Genomic DNA, 20,126 nt, shown 5'->3' on the forward strand with positions numbered 1-20,126 from the left:
TAAGTGGCGAAGATCGCGACAGCTTCCTAAACAATTCGAGGATTCTACACCCGAGGAGGAGTACGAACCACTCAAGCCATTGGATGTCTTTTGAATATCGCCTCAACTGAAGCTGGTATGGATGCTAGTTAGGCGAGGCAAGGGAGGAAAAGCTCATGTGTGCCTCGACTTTACCCCTGGAGAAGTGGAAGTTGTGATTTGTATCGCGAAGAGGCTGGCTGAACCTTCCACCACCATTTTTGATCACACAGCTACTCTAGTCACGACACGGGTGCTAAGCTGCGGCTGATAGCTGAGTGGCAAGATGATCAACCGAGTCGTGCGAAATCCAAACTGCTGGCTTCATCTCAAACTATAAAAGCCTCCATCGAAACCACCCCATCCTGACAACTCTTTCCCGTTATCACCAGCTTCCAATCACTATCAGTTCGCCAAGATTCTCGCAAACAAGCATACTTTCCAACTTTTGTTCTCATATTCACTCTCATTGGTCAATCGACTTTTTGCTCTTCTTTTCGCTCTCAGTAACATCTGCCCGGCAAAACCCAGGAGAAAAGTCATTCACTACGAAGCCATTCCCTACCAAACAATGTCTTACAACGCCCCTTCCAACACTTCCATCGCCACCAGCGGCGCTCCTCGCGCTGCGGTCTGGAGCTTGAAGTCCTCCAACCCTGATCTCCCTGCCGAGTCTGCCATCTTGCCCGATGATGGCAGCAACGGCACTGAGTCCGTCTTCGACGATGACAAGCGTCGTCGCGTCGAGCCTCAGAGCTTTGCTGATGGTGGCAAGTTCCGATGTAAGCCCTTCAATATCCTACAAAACCCCCATCTGTAATCCCCTGGAATCAGGCAAAGCTGACACAAGGAACTCCAGCTGTCGTTAAGATCCAGGCTTGCTTCAACAAGGGCAACGGCAGCGTCTGGATGATGGGCTCCGGCTGGCTCATCAGCCCGGACACCGTCGTCACCGCCGGTCATGTCGTCTACGACTGGGGTCACCGCCTCCAGAGCGCTACGGAAATCAAGTGCTACATTGGATACTCTGGCCGCGCGTCCATTGGCACCCCCAATGTCCAAGCCCGTTTTGGCGAGCGTATCATCACCACCGCTGAGTGGATCGAGGCTGCCGGCAACCGCAGACACGATGTTGCCTTCATCAAGGTCAACCGTCCCTTCACCGGAAACCTCCGAAACATCCCGTTCAAGGAGACTCCTTTGTTCGCCAAGAACGCCAACATTGGTGTTGTTGGATACCCTGGTGACAAATACCTCGAGGGCCAGAACGGACAGAGCGGAGAGAAGGGTGCCCAGATGTACGAGGAGTTCGCGCCTACCGAGTATGACCTCAAGAAGAGCGAGCGCCACATGATTGAGTACCAGGTCTCGACTTTCGCCGGTAAGTTGACAAAGTGTCTCTTCTGCTCCTATGGTAACATGCTGACAGATACCTGAAAACAGGCCAGTCTGGTGCCCCAATCTTCCAGGTTGAGAACAACGCGCTGGTGTCCATTGGCACTCACTGCTACGGTGGTGGTGGCGACGAGAGCAACTCTGGCAACTCCATCGGCGGCCCCTATGGTAACAACTACCATGCTTTCCTCGATCTCTTCAACAGCCCCCAGTTCCCACAAGCACAGCGCCAGGGTATCAAGGTTCTCACTGCCAACGGCAATGCTCGTCCCAGCAGCAACATCAGCGCCTCCAACGGCGCGCCCAGCAACGGGCAGGTCAAGAACGGCAGCGCCCCCTATTCCAACGGTTACGGCAACGGCAACACGTACAACGGTAACGGCAACGGATATTCCAATGGTCCCTCCAACGGACACAGCAACGGCTACAACGGCTTTCGCCAGGAGAACGTGTCTTCTCCCCCGCAGCCGACCCACTACAACTCGGGCACGGGTCTTCAGGAGAGCTCGGATGAGGAGGGCTTCTTCGATATCATCAGGTCGATTGCCAAGGTCGCCGGACCTGTCGTCTCGACTGTCACTCCTTTCCTTGGCCCCATTGGTGGGCCCATCGGTGCCATCGCTGGCGGCATCCTTTCGACTGTCGGAGGTGCCGAAAGCGCTCTCGAGGACGGCAATGCGACTGCCGCGGTCGAGACCGCGATCAACTCGGGCGCCACTGAGCGCGCGGTGCTCGCCGAGGCGTCGCTTCAGGCCCTACTGAAGCTCGAGGATACCCCCGAGACCGCTGAGATTCTCCACACCATCAACTCGAAGTACAACGCCTTCAGACCCAAGTTGGATGCCATCGCCAAGGTTGCTCAGCCCCAGCTCACTGAGGCCGGGCTTCACCTGGCTCATCGCCAGATGGCCAAGATCCAGGAACGAGGAGCCTCTGGATTCCAGGAATCTGATATCGAGCTTCCTCGCGAGCAGCTCAGGGGGCTCCAATACAACCAGCAGAGTTCGCAAGGAGCCTTTGTTCAGGGCCTTCTGGCACCCACGCGTCCGGTCTCGGGCGAAGAGGGCTTCTTTGACTCCCTCGGCTCCGTCTTGAGCAAGGGCATCAGCTTCGCCAAGCCCTTCATTGCGAGTGCCGCGCAGGGAGCACTCTCCGGCGTCATCGGCCGTCTCGGTGGTGGCGCAGAGTCCTCCTTCGACCCCCCCGCCGTCGGCTCTCACGAGTATGCCACACTCCTCGCGTTCAAGCGTGCTGCTGCCGCAGAAGCCGCTCTGCAGACCCTCATGGCTCTGCCCAAGGAGAAGCTCGACCGCCTTCGCGTCAGTGAGCCCCAGAACGGCGAGGAGGGCTTCTTCGACGTTATTAAGGCCGGCGTCCAGAAGATAGCCCCCTCCGTGTTGGACATCGCCAAGACTGCCATGCGCAAGGTCGTCCCCGTCATCGTCGACGCTGCCTCCCAGAAGATCAAGAGCGCCGTCGGACAGGAGAGCGCCAACTCGGCTCCCCGTAACAATGTCACCAGCACTACCAGTGTCATTCGGACCAAGAGGTCCGTCCTAGACTTACTTACCGCGTCGGATAAGTCCTACAAGGGAGCGAAGGTGAGCAACAGCCCCGATGATTCCGACCATATGAACGCCACCCTCGAGGAGCTCCTCAAGTCCCGTGAGAGTACATGGGTGCCTTCGCTCCACAAGCGCAAGTCCTGGGACTCGAACGACGACGGCCTCTGCATGATGGACGACGAGGATCTTTGATTTGATGCGTGGATAACAATGTGCTAATTCGCTACGACTAACGACAGGTCATTCCCACGTACTGATGATGGATGAGTTGGTCACCCTTCACCGACTGTGGCAGAGGTTCCGGTTGATGATGCCAATGGCGGAGGAGCGTGGGATTCTTGCCATCGATGGCTTTTCGATTCGACTTCGCGAGTTTGGAACATCCACAGTCATACGAGGCTGTATTATTCCACTCAGCTTGATTGGCTTGGACAATTTTGTGCTTGTACTTGTATCTGGTCTTCTATCGTTTGCAGGATTGTGTGGTGTTTGGCCTCGGACTTTGGCTACGCATATCGTACTCAGAGCCTGTGGTTTTTCCATCTCTCAATCCAATAAAATCACTGCCCTTCTATAATCACATGACCAACACCTTATTGTGTATTATTGCTCCTAAGACGTTTCTGCGGAGCATGGGATCTCGTTCTCTATAGGATTCTGCATGTCTTCTCGGTTTCTAACATTGTTGAGGGAGCTGTGATTCGGCCACCTTCTACAAGTACTACTTCCTCGAATCGGTTACCGGAGTACTCGATGCGCTTCCATGTCTTCAAATCGCCCTTGTTCGCGTCGATCTCCCAGACTCGTGTCCTTCTGTAGTAACGATTTTCATCATAGGAACAGTAACCCCCGAACCCGCTACCTCCATTGTAACAGAGCCACGGGCCATGCTTGACCGATTGATCGTCACGTTCTACCAAATGACCTCGCTGCAACTTCGGCAATAAAGCGCAGAAGTCGTTGACATGATCGTGCCCACAGCCCACCGCAGAAACCTCTTCTTGCACCAGAGCATCGTAAAGATGCGTGTTGATGCTGGGGCCTTCGGTTGGTTCTCTCCGCTTGCCACCGCTTATCGACAAATCGTCTCCTGCGTATTCGGGGAAGGGTATGTGCATGAAAGCCAAAGAAAGAAAGGGAGAGCTAGCGTCTCTCTTTGCAATGCGGGTCTTTTTAAGATGCCGTGAAGTGGAGGTGAACCAGTCGATTTGACTCTGCTGGATTGGTTCGTAGTCGGGATTCTTGCCATCACTCGTGATTTGCCCATGAGAGTCGAAAAAGAACATTGTTGCTAATGGGACCTGCTTTTCGTCGCTGGAAAAGAGTTGGAGATAGTAGTTGCCCACACCATCTACTGACTCGGGCCCAACCTGTGCTAGACAAAATGGGAGATCTTGCAGTATTGCCATTTGCTTTCCGCCTACGTCAACAAGTGTCAGCACAGAAAATCGAACAGAAAAAGTGCTTCGAGACATACGCGACAGCGCGTAGGTGCCCTCATCGTCATGATTTCCAAAAACCACCGCGAAAGGAATCGATCGACTGATCAAAGGTGACACAACCTTGAACAAAGGGGATTGTGTGTCTGGTATATCATGATGTACTTGGTCCCCGCTGAGAATCACCAAGTCGGGTTTCTCGACGTCCAAAATTTCCCCAATGAACTTAATCGTGTTCGGATCAGCTTCAATACTAGGTATAGGTTGACCATTTGCGTCCATGGCATCGTTGCAAACTCCAGCACCCGTGACCATGTGCGTGTCGGAAATCTGGACGATCTTGAATTTTCCGTCTTTGTTGACACGTAAAGGCGCATTCGGGTCGTCAGGTCTGGGTATTGGTGGACCAAATCGCGCTGAAAGCCTCGGTGCGGGCACGTCCGGTTGATCCTCAAGTTGGAGGGGTGCGGGTAATAGTGTCCAGCCTGGTCGTGGGTCGACAGCATCCGTTCCGAAGAGAACGTCAATACCTGTCAATAATCTCAAATAGTTGTCAGTGTAGTGACTTCTCAGGATCCAAATGCCGCAGGATCGTTGCTCCCAGCTGTCCTCGCCATCACCGGGGGGCTTCGTGGCGCCAACCCAGATATCCGTGATGACGCGATTGCCATTGGCAACATCGGCCTTATCCCTTTCTTCAAGGTATATCCATGCTGCCTGCTCGCCTGCGTGAAGGTAGAGATCTTTCTCGAGTCGATTCCATGTCCTCTTTTCCAGAGGGCAGGCGACTGGGACGCCAGGTGAGGCACAGGATGTGACAGATAAATCTGTTATCACGGTGTTAAGTTGCTTCATTTCTGAATTGGTTGGATGACGTCAAGCTTCGACCGAACGCCTCGCCGTTGAGCTCAGGATAAACGTGCAAAAGGAACAAAAAGAATGCGGGGCAAGCGAGTGTCATCATAGTGAGTTGGTTGCCTGATTCTAGTATCATGTGACCCAACATGCGCAACTTCCCGCCCTCGAATTGGTGAATTTCTGGAGGCTGGCGGCTACCGGCATCCCATCTCTCACGGAACACCAACCAATGAGACCTAGACGACGATTGTGTAACTACAACCAATCTGACCAAAAGCTCCGGGCGATGTGTTAGGACTCCACCAGCTCGCTCAGTCTGGTCTCGACCGGACGCGGATCAAAATCTGATGGGCGGCGTCAGGGGGACGTATTGCCAAGCAACATCTTCAGAGGCTGGAAGTGGAAATATCCATATGCTCCAATGATCAATCGTGAGTGACAATACACCTTCCGTGGTGCTGTCCATAATCGCAAGAGTCGCGAAGCAAGGCGATCATGCTAGGGCTCTTTGTTCTTTTGTTAAATCCGCTTCTAATAACTTGAAATGTTCGCAGTCAACAGGGCATTGAGAAAACGGCCTCATGAGCCAGTCACCAGTCCACAATGTATCCTTTTTCGTAACATCAAGTCCTGAGGCGTGATGCCAACCATATTCGCAAATCCGACACACCGAAGGTCGATGGATGATCACTTGGAGCGGGTCATAGTGCGAAGAAATTGTCGCCAACGACTTTCCGCCCTGACTTGAACCAGCCACTCCGAGGGTCTTCTGGCATATCACTCGCGCAGGATAACACGTCTTGATCACACTGTTCTTGGTAGGGACCTTGCTCAACTACCAACCACACTGGAGAGGTCAAGTCGAAGGATCCCACTCCCGGTCGCTCTGCTGATACTCTGTGTAGCTGAACAGCATGGAACGACCTGTACCACGTTCTGTAACGGCCATTGTGTTTGGCCCGCTGCTCCGGCTCCAGCGTTGATAACGACTGCCGACGCTGCCACATGAAATGGGCTGACCACCCTCCGCACCATAGCCTGCCTCTGGTGTAATACAAGTAAAGAGGGCTGTAAATTTTCGATCTCTTAGAGAAGCCGGAAGTGGTTCCAAGGCCCGATTGTTGTCCTGGCGGTATGTTCTTCATAGAAGTGCAGAACTTTTCCACTTCAGGTGTGTAAAAGGATTCTCCTCGTAATCTTCAACAGAACGATGCGGACAACATCGCGCCAAAATGGATCCCTTGTCGATCACAACCAGCATTCTCACGATACTTCAACTGACTGGCAAAGGCTCAGGGCTAGCTTTAGGCGCGCTCAAGTCATTATGGGAAGCACCAGAAATATTCAAGCAGCTCATTACCGATGCCGAGATATTACGAGGTGAGTTGAGCTTACCCTGTAGCTTGGTACGTAACAGTTCAGAGGCGCTAATCTAGCCATAGGTTTACTTCTGGATACAGAGGCCTGTCTGCGTAGCCGGCACAGAGATAGTCATGAAGATCCAATACCACCATCCATTGTTCATGTCCTCAAAGCCATCAAAGAGCGCGTGACAGAGTTTGAATTGCTAGTTCAGTGGGTGGTCACAAGTAATCGCGTCGCTATCTCAGCCAGAACTAATGGTCTTTTTGAATGCATCAGCACCCGACTTTCGTGTCGGCAAACCGAGGATGGAAATGTTGTTACCAAAGTCAAGCGAGCAAGGATGCTGCGATCGGAAGCCGATATCCAACGTATCAAGATGAACATTCGAGATTCGTGCGATATTTTACGGACTCAACTCGATTTACTTCAACTAGACAACAAGTAAGTGAGCCATTGATCCAACGATCTTCGAAAGCCAAGCTGGCATGCTTACCCCGCAACAGAGAGCTCCTCACAACAACAGTCCTTCAAATCCAGAGTGTAACAGTCGCAAGCCATGATGCCATTTGTGCCCTGCAAGAGCAACAGCATAAAACCCAAAAAGACATGCAGATCGGCTTTCAGAGTTTGAACGCTAGGCAACATAACCTTCTTCGTTCCATGCAGCCTCTGATTGAGCAGGCCCAGAGCCTGAGTCCAGGACAAATATCGACGAGCGAGCCCGATTTACAAGTGGCCAACAGCGGGGTATCAGCCAATAGTCCAGCTGTTCTCATCTGTGCGAGTGTAAACTCGCATCGATGTCCGCGAGGGTGCCGATGCCGATGTCACACCCGGGCAGCGGTCCGTACACCCCCGTGGCTGAGAAACGTCGTCGGCCAGCTCCACTGGAGTTTCGACTCGTCAATATCAATGCGACCTTGCAACTATGCACCATGTAGGAGGAGCCTGAGTAAACACAACATCACCTGCTACTTCCCACCCTGGCTGGTTTCGAGAGCGATAATGGCTTCCGTTAACCTGGAGAACGTCTTCGATGCTGGGGCAAAGGTTTCAGTCAACGTGCCGCTGATCGTCCCGGAAGAGGACCATATTGTCTGGCCGCTCGTGATGGCCGGAAATCTCGGGCAGTTGCGGGAGTTACTATCGAAAGACCGGAATCTGATGTATGTCAGGAATCAATGGGGCCAATCCATTATGCACGTAAGACTACTCAAACTGCATTCCGACGTACCTTGTGGAATACCTTAGTGCGGAATCGTGCTGATTTACTATCTCGAATGCCAGGTCGCTGCTAAGATTCATCAGCCAGCCGTCTTCAACTTGCTCAAGAATGAAGGCATGGACCAGAATCTCGCAGATGAAAACCAAAAGTCCGCAGCCATCACTGTCCTTACTCGCAGAGGAAGCCAAGAATACAACCTCCCAGTTGATACAGAGGATCTTGCCGATAGGCTAGGCTGGACCAATCTTCACAAAGTCGCCGCTTTGGGAGCGCGACATGGTCAAGAAATAACGGAAGCCCTTCTACGAGAATCCGAGTACTCAGATATCAACACGAAGGACATCCTCGGCCGGACTCCGCTCCACTGGCTAGCTGAGAACGGCAAATCAGACGCTACCCGGCTCATTACTCAGGACCCATGGAGCGCCGATGTCCAAGCCAGAGACCTTTGTGGGTTCACGGCGCTGCACTGTGCATGCTGGGCAGACGATTTTGATAGCATCGTTGCACTGCTCGACGTAGGGATAGACGTCAACGCCCTTGATAAGCACATGCGAACACCCATGATGCACATGAGTAGTCCGGAGATACTGAAGTACTTGTTGCGCAAGGGGGCTGATGTGCACATCAGCGATGATGAAGCGGCGAATATCATGCATCATGCTTGTGTGTCCGATCAGGAAGACCTCGTCGAGATTCTACTGAGAGAATACAGTCACTTCTTACTTACCAGGAATCATACAGGCGACACGCCGCTCGGGCAAGCCATCGCAAACAACAGCCTTGCAGTATTGAAGGTGATGGCTCCTTACCTTCAGGGCTTCCCGGTGAGTCTTCCGCTTTACTATTTGAGAAAAGGTAGTCCGTATGCGGTTCTATCAGGGGTAACTCAAGTCATTTCGTGGGAACCCGGTGATAACCGCGATTCTATCAAATTATCTCTTTGTCAGGAACTGCAGTCTCCGGTGCCTAATGAAAGTTTGATGCAGCCCGAAAGACTGAGCCTCTTGAACAACAATAAGAGGAGCTTGCTCCACCTGACAGCTTTACATGGGAGCACGGAGGCGATGGACATCCTAGCATCCGCCAATCTCTGTGGCGTGGATACGGCGATCAGAGACAAAGATGGGCACACTCCCAACGAGTGTTTCGTCAGATGCCGCGACAACCACTGCGCCGTTACCCGTAAGCCATTCGAATCAGAGAAGCTTGCATGGGTCTCATTGATGAACTCTGCACGAGGGCAGGAGTTGCCGTTTCAGGGTCTGACGGGACAAGACGCCGACGATGAATCGACGATAGTTGCATCTGAAGATGAGTGGGGCCATAGGAAAATATCTACGGCCAGCTATGTGTTTATTGATCCGAGTGGCGGTGAGGTATCATCTGACGATGAGTTCGTAGATGCGGAGGACGAGGTCCGGGAGTAAGCAGAAGGCTAAGATGAGACTTGTCACTCGGAGCCGAGGAGTTGCGTTTAGAATGTCGATCTTCGGGACGATACCTAGGCTCGGATAACAACTGGAAACCAGATTACCAGGAAATCGGAGATGTGGAATCAAGGGAAATGCTCTATCAATTCGATAGAGGTCTCTTTCGGTCATCTCGGCAGTGAGTAGCTGGGATCAGCAATACCCACCAGTACGCTCGGAGTCTCATGAGTCCCTTGCAGCCCTGCCAGTGACCCTGGCCTCGTTCATTGTCGAGTCATTAGCGCTCTCCAAAATCGCGATCGGCACTGCAGCTCGATCGCATTGATCGTAGTATGATTTTTAGAACACGGATTATTTCAAAATTTCTATAGATTCTCTCTCGCGAACACCCGCTCAAATAGCAGATTCTGGAATCCACTAGCGATGAACTCTTCCCGGCTTCTGGAGATTATTCATCGGCACAAGATCCGCCTCGTCGCTATCACTATAGGATACCGTAAACGTCTTCTGGAACTTGATCTGCCGATCATGTGCATCGTGAACGGAGTTGGACCGGTCAACGGTGACTACACCAACAGTCCGAGCCTGGCTGCGCTGAGCGGCATTCTTGGACCTGACGTCGCTCCCATACTGCTGGTAATATTGACGTCCCTTGCTACGAAGTGTCGAGCCGGACATAGCCGGGAAGATCTTGACCAAGATCATGCGGATGGACGGCAAGCACGCACACATGATGCCTACGCAGATCTCAATCGTGCTCCACACGCTAACGTCGATAAAGTCCATGGTAGCGTTGGATCCCTTTGCAAAGTCGACCAGGGACTGCAATCGGATGATGCTCACGACGGTGACACTGATGCGACGTTAGTTTTTGTTTTTTCTCGCACGGAAGAAACAATCCAAGACCCAGTAACCCCAGGTCTTGGTAGTGTGCGCGAGTCAAGAAACTTACAATGTGCCCACGATGAACATCAACGCGACTCCGACCTTCTTCTTCCAGTGCAGTCGCAAAGCTCGCAACTGCCAGAGGGGGATTGCGAGCATCCATAGATCTAGCGCGATGCTGATGGCGGCGTTGGACCAACTGATGGCGTTTGCGTTTGCGCAACTGCCCTCGTGCATGCGATCCCACTTGACCCAGAAATAGTGAATCGGCTTGCACTGAAAAACTGCAGTGATGACGAACGCGAACCCCCACACAATGATGAAGATTGTCGTCGCCCAGAGAACGCGCTGGACCTCTCGCGCGGGGAAGATGCGCATGTAGAAGAAGATAATGGCGAGCTTGACCAGCGTCACCTGCAAGAAGTACAGCCAGGCCATGATATAGAAGTAAAAGAGGACGTTGGTGATTTGCTCAGGCGTCAGCGTCCAAATGTCTCTTCCCAGACCGTTCGCAGTGGTTCCATGAACAGTGATGACGGCGCTCGGCATGGCTGCGATCAACGTCGCCATTACGAACCAGTCATCCCAGCCGACGTCGAGTCCCGCGAGAAAGATCTTGTATCCGAACCGGCTGAGAACGCAGACCGCTGCCAGGATGGCCATGACGTTGGAGAGGACGACATATTCGCCGGATCGATTACGCACGGGAGCGCCGCAGTTTGTTAAGCTCGCATTTTTCGTGGCTGTGGTGAAATCGAGTAAGCCTTCATGACAATCATCAACGAATGACAGAGAGAATCAGGGACTTACCGAGAGCTTCTGGTATCGTGCAACTTGCCGAGACACACAGCGTGACGTTTAGTTGGAATTGCTGGTTCGTGCAAATACAAGTCTGGTTTGTGGGAGCACAGTAGCCGCCACCAAAAGCGCTAGCTATGCATTTTGTCTGTGGGAAGATGCCCAGCCGGTTAGCCACTTTTCTCCAACGGTTTTCCCAACGGCGCCCCGAAATGTCAAAATGTTCCAAGGGATAGAGGAATAAACTCACAGCGCATGCCGGATAAGTGAGTTTGGTGGCAGAAATCGTCGTTTCCTGCGCCCGTACGGCGACGAGGATGCCAAGGAGCAACGCCAACACGAGGCGGAAGAAGGATGCCATTGTTGTTCACGGGCGGGCAAGGGCAGCAGCGGTTCCGTCTTGGAGGATTCCCAGAGATCCGGAAGATCTTCTCTTCATAAATGAAATCGGACGGGCTTCTTGCATAGATTACATTCCTGGTCCTCCATGTGGCAGACCGGCCACCTCCCAGGTTTGGTTCATCGCCAAGTCGCCAACTCTTGTCGAGGAATTCCCAAGGGCGCGCCATAACTGACCACTAGTCCCTTAGTCTACCACTTTACCCGACTCTCCCTTCGCTTCGAGGGGACGATGATACGCTGTTCCTTTGGTCCAACACTTTCTGCGACACGAACCGATGCAGCTACTTCGGAGCTCTTGTCTACGAAGTCCTCCTTCGAGACTAGGGTACGTTAGGGAAAGCTGATACTGCCCCCCTCTTTAGCTGGAACTTTTCCGAACTAGCCGTCCGGTTTTCTGGTTGGTAGGTTCTTGGCTTCCCCCAAACGGGAACCAACCCCGTCGTTCGCGCCCCCGGCCAAGCAGCCCCTGCAGGAAAAAAAGGTGCAGCAATGCATCGAAATCACCGGCGGCACAGCAGCGGCTGACGTCTGGGTCTCGGAAATTAGTCCCGTTACTAGATCGCGGGTGAAGGAATCGTTGGAGAATATTCCTTCAGTGGCGCATTTTTTGACTCAGTATTAGATCTGGTAGCGGTGGCTTTTTCTTCCACACCTCTTGCGGTGGCTTCTATGGTAATTGTGATAAGAAGCGCTTGAAGCCGCCGTCTTGGAGCTAGAATGCAGGAGAAGCTCGTGTTGTCGTTTTAGTCTCTGTTTAATTCAACCTTAATCATTGGGACTTCATTTAGATCTGTGGGCTCCAAGCTGGGGGAGACCAAGAACTAGTCGGCCCCCACGAACAGATTGACACTGGGCTTGTCATTGTCGGGGCCGCTTGGTGTCTCATCCGTTCTCTGTCCCTCACCCCGGTCGACTCCGGCCCCACGGTTGCGCAGAAAGAATGCGGGTGCTCGTCGGATGTCACACGCCTTAATAGGAAGTTCCATTATTCTTATGAAGGGGACCCCGAAAAAGCCCTGTCTCGGCCGACATGGTTTCTTCCCGTCCGCGTACTCCAGACTGTCAGTCGGACCGGTTTGGGGCATTGCAGCCGTGAGTCTATCGATCTGGAGATTACCAACACAGTTCCAACGCAGTTGCCACATACGACTCTGGATAACGCAGTTGCAATGCTGCCATGACAATCCGTATCGAGTTCGAAAGGAGGCGGAGTTTACATCCATCTCGAAAAGCCGAGGCCCTCGTGCTTCCAGGGGTAGAGATGTTGGCATCCCGCATGATGGATGCGAGGGATATATGAGTTCCAGAACCAGTCACACTTTTCGTGGCTTGCACCTAATCTGTCACCCACCCCTCACTCTCTCTCCCTCCACCTCCTCTCCCATCTCTAGGCCTTTTGACTGCTTGCCCAACTCAAGTCATCAACATGAGGCTCTCTTATCTGGCCGTAGCCACCGCCTTGGCTACCATCACAACAGCTGCAGCAACCCCCAAGCAGCAATGTCACTGCCTGCCCGGTGACTCTTGTTGGCCCTCAGTCTCCGCCTGGAACCTGCTCAACGCAACCGTTGGTGGGCGTCTGGTCGCCACCAAGCCCATTGGATCGCCCTGCCATGATCCTACATACGATGCCGCGGCTTGTGCTGCTCTGCAGTCATCCTGGACCAACCCCTTGACACAGTAAGTCCCGTCTATTCCTCGGTTTACCCCCTCAACCAACCTGTTCCAGACGGAGTGTGTTGCTGACATGATTGTTTTAGCATTCCCTCCTCGTCTTCTGTTATGCAATCTTACTTTGCCAACCAGTCCTGCGACCCTTTTACTGACAGAGCTGTCCCCTGCACCCTCGGCAACTATGTTAGCTACGCTGTCGATGTCCGCTGCACCGCAGACGTCAGCCTTGCTCTCACGTTTGCCAAACTCAACAACCTCCGAGTCGTCGTCCGCAACACCGGTCATGAGTGAGTAGCCTGATCTCGACTACAAGCCCCGCTCCACAGTAGCTGACAGCTTCCTCTCTTTAGCTTCCTTGGACGTTCTACCGGTGCCGGGGCCCTTGCGATCTGGACCAACCACTTGAAGACCATTGACTTCTCAACATGGTCTGACAAGTACTACACCGGCCCGGCCGTGAATGTCGGTGCCGGTGTCCTCGGTTACGAGATCCTTGAGGCTGCCCATGCAAAGGGCCTTGCTGTCGTCTCTGGTGAATGCGCCACAGTTGGCCTTGCTGGCGGTTTCACTCAGGGAGGTGGTCACTCTGCCTTGTCAACTCAGTTCGGTCTCGGAGCCGATCAGACCCTCGCCTTCCAAGTAGTCACCGCCGACGGTAAGACTGTCGTCGCCTCTGCGACACAGAACACCGACTTGTACTGGGCCCTCAGCGGTGGCGGCGGCGGCACTTTCGGCGTCGTCACCGGCCTGACCGTCCGTGCCTACCCGGCCCAAACCGTCGGCGGTGCTGCCTTCCAGCTTCTCGCCGCGACGACCACGCCCGAGAAGTTCAACGCCGCTGTCTCCAAGTTCCACGAGCTGCTGCCCGCCATGACAGACCAGGGCGCTTTTGCTGTCTTCCTCCACAACGCCCAGTTCCTCGTCCTTCGTCCCTTGACTGTCTGGAACTCGACTGCTGCCTACGTTCGCGACGTCGTCCTTGCGCCCTTCACCAAGGCCCTCCAGGAGGAACTTGGTATCACTCTAGCCGTTGCTTACAGCGAGCTGTCTTACCGCGACCACTACGACCGTTACATGGGTCCTCTTCCCCAAGGCAACCTTGAGGTGACGCGCTACCAGTTCGGTGGTCGTCTTATCCCCCGCGAAGCGATCGAGAACAACAACGCAGAATACCAAAAGGTCGTCCAGAACCTGACCGCCAACGGCGTCCTCCTCGCCGGTAGCGTCGGACACTACAACAAGCCCGCCGGTGCGCCTGAGAACTCGGTCCACCCGGCGTGGCGTAAGGCCGTCATGCAGCTCCAGCTCATTACCAACTGGGACAATGCTGCGCCGTGGGCCGATATGGAGGCTTCGCAGAAACGCATGACGGAGGAGTTCATGCCTTGGATTACGGCTGTTACTCCGGGTAGCGCTTCGTACATGAATGAGGCTGACTTCAGGCAGCCGGATTGGCAGAATGCCTTCTTTGGTACCAACTACGCCAAGTTGCTCACGATCAAGAAGAAGTATGATCCTGAATCGCTCTTCTACGTCCTTAAGGGCGTCGGTAGCGAGGCGTGGACTGTTGCAGCCAACGGACAGATGTGCCGGGCTTGAGTAGTATCGCTATAGTTGACACAATCATATTAATACCTACCTGCTACATGGAACTTTTCAATGTGAGCTATCTTGCAATGCGAGCCACGTTAAGTTATGGAAGAGTTCGAGGTGGTTTCGCGTCCGGTGACTCTGAACTAGATCCACGCACTGGTGTTGGTATTGATGGAATACCTCCAGGCTATGACAACAATGTGTCTAGCGAATCGACGGACATGGACGTAGGCTGTCTCTGGGGTTGAGGATGTTCTCTCCAGTCATTGTACAAATTGCGGCAGCGAGTCTGACCGATTGCCCCCTCCTTTGCGTCACAAAGAAGATCCAATCAGTGCTAGTCTGTGGCAGGATACCCGCTCACGTGCATCACCCTACAGAGCCAGTTTCTGCACCCTTACTAATGTTGTCTAGTTTGCTGAGGTTTCTCACATGATTGCATCAACAAGAACCACGTTCGCTAGTTCGAGGGCGAGATTCGCAATATCATAGCTGATCTGGGCCGCCTTTACTCAACGGTCCAGTCACACAAGCACTCTGTCACTCTCAGATCACCACGGGGTCCACCGAAATTACAGAATCATGTCTTTGACAGATGAAATCTACCCTACGCTGAGTTGCGAAACAAAATCAACCAGGCTCCTGCAATTTCAGCCCCAGCAGGAAGACGAACCCTTGCAATGCACGCTGACAACACACTCGCTTAACGACGCTCCTCCGTTTATCGCTCTCTCATACGTTTGGGGAGCGCCTGAACCAACCCACGACATAACCATCAACGAAGTTGCATTCCGGGTGCGAGAGAATCTATGGCACGCCCTCCAACAACTGGAAAATATCGCCAACAACGACGAAAACTGCATCTCACAGCAGAAGAAGTCCGGCACGATATTACCAAAATACTTCTGGGTTGACGCGATTTGCATCAACCAAAATGACAACTCGGAGCGCGGTCATCAAGTCGGCTTGATGAAGGACATTTTTTCCATGGCACACTTTGTGATTTCGTGGATAGGACAGGAAGAAGGCGAAATCGCCGCCATGCTTGAATATCTCAAGGGCCTCAAGCACACTGCCCGAAGGGAGAGGAACCACTACCTTCGCTCACAGAAGCGGAAGTTCTCTTTTAAAGACGCAAAGTGGTTTGTGTCACGACCGTATTGGTCCCGGATATGGATTGTGCAAGAGTTTACTTTGGCTAGAGAGTTATGGGTATTATGCGGATCTGTCGCCATATCATGGACTTCCCTGCAACAGTTTCGACCATTTGGCATATCTGACCAGACAAATCTTGGGTTCAAGCATCTCTCAAAGTCGGAAAGTCATTACAGCATCGAGCCCCGTGTCAACAGCTGTAGAGAGTTATCAAAACTCCGACGGTCGTGGCAAACAGATCCGAAACGCCCTTCCTTCACAGACAAAGACCCCGGCTTTGGAGCGAGACCCAAATTGACCCGCCTTCTCGCCTTTTCGAAAGACTATCATTGTACTGATCCTCGGGACCGGGTGTATGGTCTACTGGGGCTGACAGAGGAGGACGGCATCCAAGACCGATTGCCAGCTGACTACAACATTACGCCGTTCCAACTCTATCACCGAGTGATCAACCATTTGAAGAGTCAAGGGCAGTCTTTTCTCCCTCACCTGTTTCGTGACAGGCTAGCTCAGGGACTCCAAATATGCGATCACGACAGTCTCCCAACGTCTACGTTTCTCTACGAAATAGTGGCGAGCCGATGTGTGAAAAGACTCCTACACACTGGTGCAAATATGTGGAGAGAGCAATTTCTAAAGGAAGTCACGGGGTTTCTAGAGATTGCGGATGGAGATGGTGGTGCTCATGCAATGTTCTCCAGGATCATCTGCGGAATGAACTCCTTTCCTTCAAACGAAGACCCAACCACTTGGGCAGAGTTTGTTGCAGCCCTAAAGAATGCTTTGAGAATTAATGACAAAGACTTATTGAAGTTCCCGACAATTGAAGTTGATAGCTTTTAATGAGAGGTCATGAGCAAAACCGCGTGAGGCCTCAGTCTAGATTTTGAAGCGTGTGTTGATATTTCAGTAAGCCCGTCGAGACATCATGAGATGTTCCAGGGTGAGATTCAAAACAAGTTGAGGAAAGCACTGCGAAAGGGCTTGTGATTGATATGATTCAGAGTTGCTACCATAGTTGAAATGATGTGTTCCATCGCTCGAGAAGCATCTGGGCATCGCGTTTCAGCCATCAACCGGGCTAGTTCTTCGAGGCTGTCATCTCTCTAACATCTTACCTGATCAACGATTCTCATTCAATATGCTTGACAACGACGCGTTACCCAGTCTTCGCAGTGCTCTCCTTCATATGCTCGCTCGTGTTCCTCGACACAGTTTTAGTCAGGTAACGTGCCTTTCATCCCTGTGGATGCAAAATACCATAGTCAACAGCTGCCTCAAACATAGAATTAATATGTGTAACATGGCTTACAGAAGTAATCCCCAGCCCACCATACAGCCCAACCGCCCATGAGCTCAATATTCGGAGCAGCGCCTTTCCCGGTTCACCTTCCTTATAGCAAACATATCCATCGACAATACCACAGTAAAGACCTGAAGTCAAAAGAACGGTGTCGATAGCCCCGAAGTCGCCTCTGGCATAAAATGTGTAAATCAGCAGTCCAATGACTGATGTGCGCGCGGAAGAAAGGCTGAAGGTAGCATGAGCGGTCGGGGACGAGGCGATGCTATCCGGAAGGCCGAAAGCTCTAATTGAACCAGCGGGGTTGAAGAGCGCGAGTAGTCCGCCAAAAGTGGTGGTCGTTGCGACAAATAGGGGGAAGATGTGGCGGGGACTCATAGAACCCATTGCTAAAAATTGGATAATGAGTCTGAAAGCGGAGTCGGGAAGTCTTGCAGTCATAAGGCAATCCCAGACAATGAGATAAATAAGTAAGGATGACAAGTCTATTCTCATCTAGAAGGTTGGAGAGGTGATCAAGTCTACCTTAGGCAGCAGCGTAAGCTGACAAGTAAGCTGCTTGCATATACACTTTGCGCCACAATGTTGTTGGTGCACACGTCGATTTTCAGGATGGATTCAAAACAAGTAGACAGATACCTACAATCGCTTTTTCTAATCGTTTTGACTCGTTCTGTCTTGAAAGATGGGTTTGCCGAAAGCCTTGCCTCTTTATCTATCTAGACTTCTCGTGAGCAGTAGGACCAAAAACATGCCACTCCCAACTCTCCTCAGAAACCCACCTCTGTCACGTTTTCTGGGCATTGATTATTCTCGTAAATTTTATCTCGAGGCTTCAGAAATTTGATTAATTGCTTTCTACTTCGGGCTTTTGAGGTCCACGGAGCTTCGGTCCTGGCTCTTGAAGCCCTGGTTCCTCTCTCAATGAAGGCAGAGAGCCGAGAGACAGCATCTCAGCCTCGGATCTTGTAGGAGAACCTCTTTCGATCTGCGTTAGCTGTAGTGACAGAAAATGCCCTGGAAAACAACAGGACGAGAGTTAGACTACCCACTGTGTACGGCTGCGACATCCCATAATATCTTCCAAAACTTTGTTTCGCTAGACGAGTGGAACATGCAGGCATACGCTTGAAACTTCCTGGTGTGAAGGTCATTTCAAATCTGTGGTATCGCTCGAAAAGTCGTGGCAATATTGGTAGCACCAAAGGTCATAGAATTAAAGACGGTCGGTGCATATTGAAGATTTCTGCGGGAACTGAAAGGTGACCGGGTGCACTTGAGTGACACAGAGTCAGATGGCTAACTTGATGGATTATAGCTAGGCTAAGTACGATGAACCAGCCTTTGACCTGCAGTCACATATAATATCTCAGGGTTATCCTAGTAGTTGACCATTAAATGAAGTAATTTTTTGATGTCTTAAATTTGCATCTTGGGCGTCCTCAGGGGAATTGAGTATCATAAGACAAAGTGCGTCCTGCAAGGAGAAGTCAGACAAAATCACGGTGCATTGAAAAGGGGTTCTTACTGAACTCAAAGTCTTTCCCTGACTATAAATTCGATGCTTGAAGACAGTACTGGTGTGCTCTGGCTTCATATCCGTTTGCTGTGCCTCCTCGCGAGTTGTATCCTCATCTGTTCCGGCGGTAAAGAAATCGGCAGTAAGGCTTTCGACTTCAACCTTTCCTAGTGCAAATCCAAGGCTTGAAGATTGGTTTGAAACAAAATCCCAATCGGTAGCTTTATTGCCACTCAAAGGGAATAATTCATAACTCGTCCTTCCTGGATGCTTCGATACTCCGCATTTTAATGTGGACTGTCCCTGTCGGCCCTCCCCGATGTTTCCGTTTTCGCAGTTCTCTTGTATCACTTGCCTAAGTCCTGTTTTGTCCTCGCGTTCGATGCTCGGACTTCTTCTCCGTCTTGATCGATATGAGTGTCTCGCAGGCAGCCGATGGCTGTCTAGATCCGGATGAGAGTTGTGCTCGTCGTAGAATTCGAATTGCGGAAGTTCGGTCCATCTGAAATCCCTCAATCTCCCCACTACCCTTTGCCTCAATTTCAACCTTTTCTCCTGGGTTCGATCCAGGATGTCTGTTGATGCTGCTGTACCTCCTGTCTCCGGTGTCTTCTCAGGCTCCTTCGGCTCTGTCCGTCTGCACGTGACAAGAACGCAAACTAGGCCTCTTGGACGGAACAGCTCTTTGTTCGCCTTTTGCAGAATCTCAGTCATTGCGCTGCGTTTTGTTGTATGCTTTCTATAGCTTGACGCCACGCCTATCGCCATTGAAAGCAGCGTGGGACGCGCTATGGTGAAAGCCGTCATACTAGCGAAGCCGTTGATATCCATGGCATGGTCTCCTGGTGGTCCTAATTGCTCGTCTACTCGGTTCAGGTCATCTATACATCTCAAGAACTCCCTCTTCTCGATGCCGCAATTTTGTAAGCCCGGGGGGTAAGTTGGTGTAAATTTTAGTGACAATGTTCTGGATGATCGCTGTTTGATGATGATCGGATACGCTAGTCGGGGCCGACTGAAGGTAATCGTCGGCAGTTCAGGACTGGGGGTTAGATTGTTGTCAGGCAGTCTTGGGATGGCATCTTTTAGGACATCGAGATATTGCTGCAACTCTCTGGATCGGGGTTGATTTCGCGATTCTTGCTGCTTGATGAGGTGCCTTTTGGAGATTCTTTGAATAAGAGCAAGACTTTGATTCCGATCTCCTTCGTCTGTGTTCTGTCTTTTTTCGTATTTGCAAAGCCCGAGTGATGTAGAGCCAGTCTCTTGAGTTGACTGTGATTCGCAGCCGTCCAAGAAGCCTATGGGCTGGCCGGGAACCGGTCCAGGTAACGACTCGGTACCGTGTGCATATGTCGCCATCTTCTGAATGACTTCACTGCGTCCGAATCCAGCTCAACACCACTGATCTATGAGGCATTCGGATCGATTTCGGCTTTGCATTGCGAGTGTAAAATCGAAAAGAAACCTGGAGATTTTCAATGTCGAGTGATGTCTGG

The 20,126-nt window shown here is 52.0% G+C and overlaps 8 protein-coding genes across 8 annotated transcripts; 4 read left to right on the top strand and 4 right to left on the bottom strand.

The window, feature by feature from the left end:
• Positions 1-589: 589 nt before the first annotated feature.
• CABS01_02123 (ATP synthase F1) lies at positions 590-3,170 on the top strand (the record flags this gene model as incomplete). Its single annotated transcript, XM_060535501.1, has 3 exons — positions 590-800; positions 878-1,399; positions 1,462-3,170. The coding sequence occupies 3 exons, from the start codon at positions 590-592 to the stop codon at positions 3,168-3,170; spliced, it is 2,442 nt and encodes an 813-aa protein (XP_060395806.1).
• Positions 3,171-3,625: 455 nt separating this feature from the next.
• On the bottom strand, positions 3,626-5,272 carry CABS01_02124 (phosphatase DCR2; the record flags this gene model as incomplete). The annotated part of the gene is made up of 2 exons (XM_060535502.1): positions 3,626-4,398; positions 4,456-5,272. 2 exons carry the CDS (start codon positions 5,270-5,272, stop codon positions 3,626-3,628), a joined length of 1,590 nt encoding a protein of 529 aa, XP_060395807.1.
• A 1,235-nt stretch (positions 5,273-6,507) lies between these two features.
• On the top strand, positions 6,508-9,295 carry CABS01_02125 (B-cell lymphoma 3-encoded protein; the record flags this gene model as incomplete). Its single annotated transcript, XM_060535503.1, has 5 exons — positions 6,508-6,655; positions 6,718-7,081; positions 7,144-7,843; positions 7,928-8,692; positions 8,816-9,295. The coding sequence occupies 5 exons, from the start codon at positions 6,508-6,510 to the stop codon at positions 9,293-9,295; spliced, it is 2,457 nt and encodes an 818-aa protein (XP_060395808.1).
• A 420-nt stretch (positions 9,296-9,715) lies between these two features.
• CABS01_02126 (CFEM domain-containing protein) lies at positions 9,716-11,342 on the bottom strand (the record flags this gene model as incomplete). The annotated part of the gene is made up of 4 exons (XM_060535504.1): positions 9,716-10,151; positions 10,251-10,926; positions 10,994-11,129; positions 11,232-11,342. 4 exons carry the CDS (start codon positions 11,340-11,342, stop codon positions 9,716-9,718), a joined length of 1,359 nt encoding a protein of 452 aa, XP_060395809.1.
• A 1,467-nt stretch (positions 11,343-12,809) lies between these two features.
• On the top strand, positions 12,810-14,656 carry CABS01_02127 (FAD binding domain-containing protein; the record flags this gene model as incomplete). Its single annotated transcript, XM_060535505.1, has 3 exons — positions 12,810-13,063; positions 13,144-13,344; positions 13,408-14,656. 3 exons carry the CDS (start codon positions 12,810-12,812, stop codon positions 14,654-14,656), a joined length of 1,704 nt encoding a protein of 567 aa, XP_060395810.1.
• A 576-nt stretch (positions 14,657-15,232) lies between these two features.
• CABS01_02128 (uncharacterized protein) lies at positions 15,233-16,648 on the top strand (the record flags this gene model as incomplete). The annotated part of the gene is made up of 1 exon (XM_060535506.1): positions 15,233-16,648. One exon carries the CDS (start codon positions 15,233-15,235, stop codon positions 16,646-16,648), a length of 1,416 nt encoding a protein of 471 aa, XP_060395811.1.
• A 394-nt stretch (positions 16,649-17,042) lies between these two features.
• Positions 17,043-17,495, bottom strand: CABS01_02129 (uncharacterized protein; the record flags this gene model as incomplete). Its single annotated transcript, XM_060535507.1, has 1 exon — positions 17,043-17,495. The coding sequence occupies one exon, from the start codon at positions 17,493-17,495 to the stop codon at positions 17,043-17,045; it is 453 nt and encodes a 150-aa protein (XP_060395812.1).
• A 988-nt stretch (positions 17,496-18,483) lies between these two features.
• On the bottom strand, positions 18,484-19,989 carry CABS01_02130 (uncharacterized protein; the record flags this gene model as incomplete). Its single annotated transcript, XM_060535508.1, has 2 exons — positions 18,484-18,585; positions 18,637-19,989. The coding sequence occupies 2 exons, from the start codon at positions 19,987-19,989 to the stop codon at positions 18,484-18,486; spliced, it is 1,455 nt and encodes a 484-aa protein (XP_060395813.1).
• Positions 19,990-20,126: the final 137 nt, after the last annotated feature.

The sequence above is a fragment of the Colletotrichum abscissum genome (genome assembly GCF_030869225.1).
Source record: "Colletotrichum abscissum strain IMI 504890 chromosome Unknown Scaffold_4.1, whole genome shotgun sequence".
In the NCBI taxonomy this organism is placed as follows: Eukaryota; Fungi; Ascomycota; class Sordariomycetes; order Glomerellales; family Glomerellaceae; genus Colletotrichum; species Colletotrichum abscissum.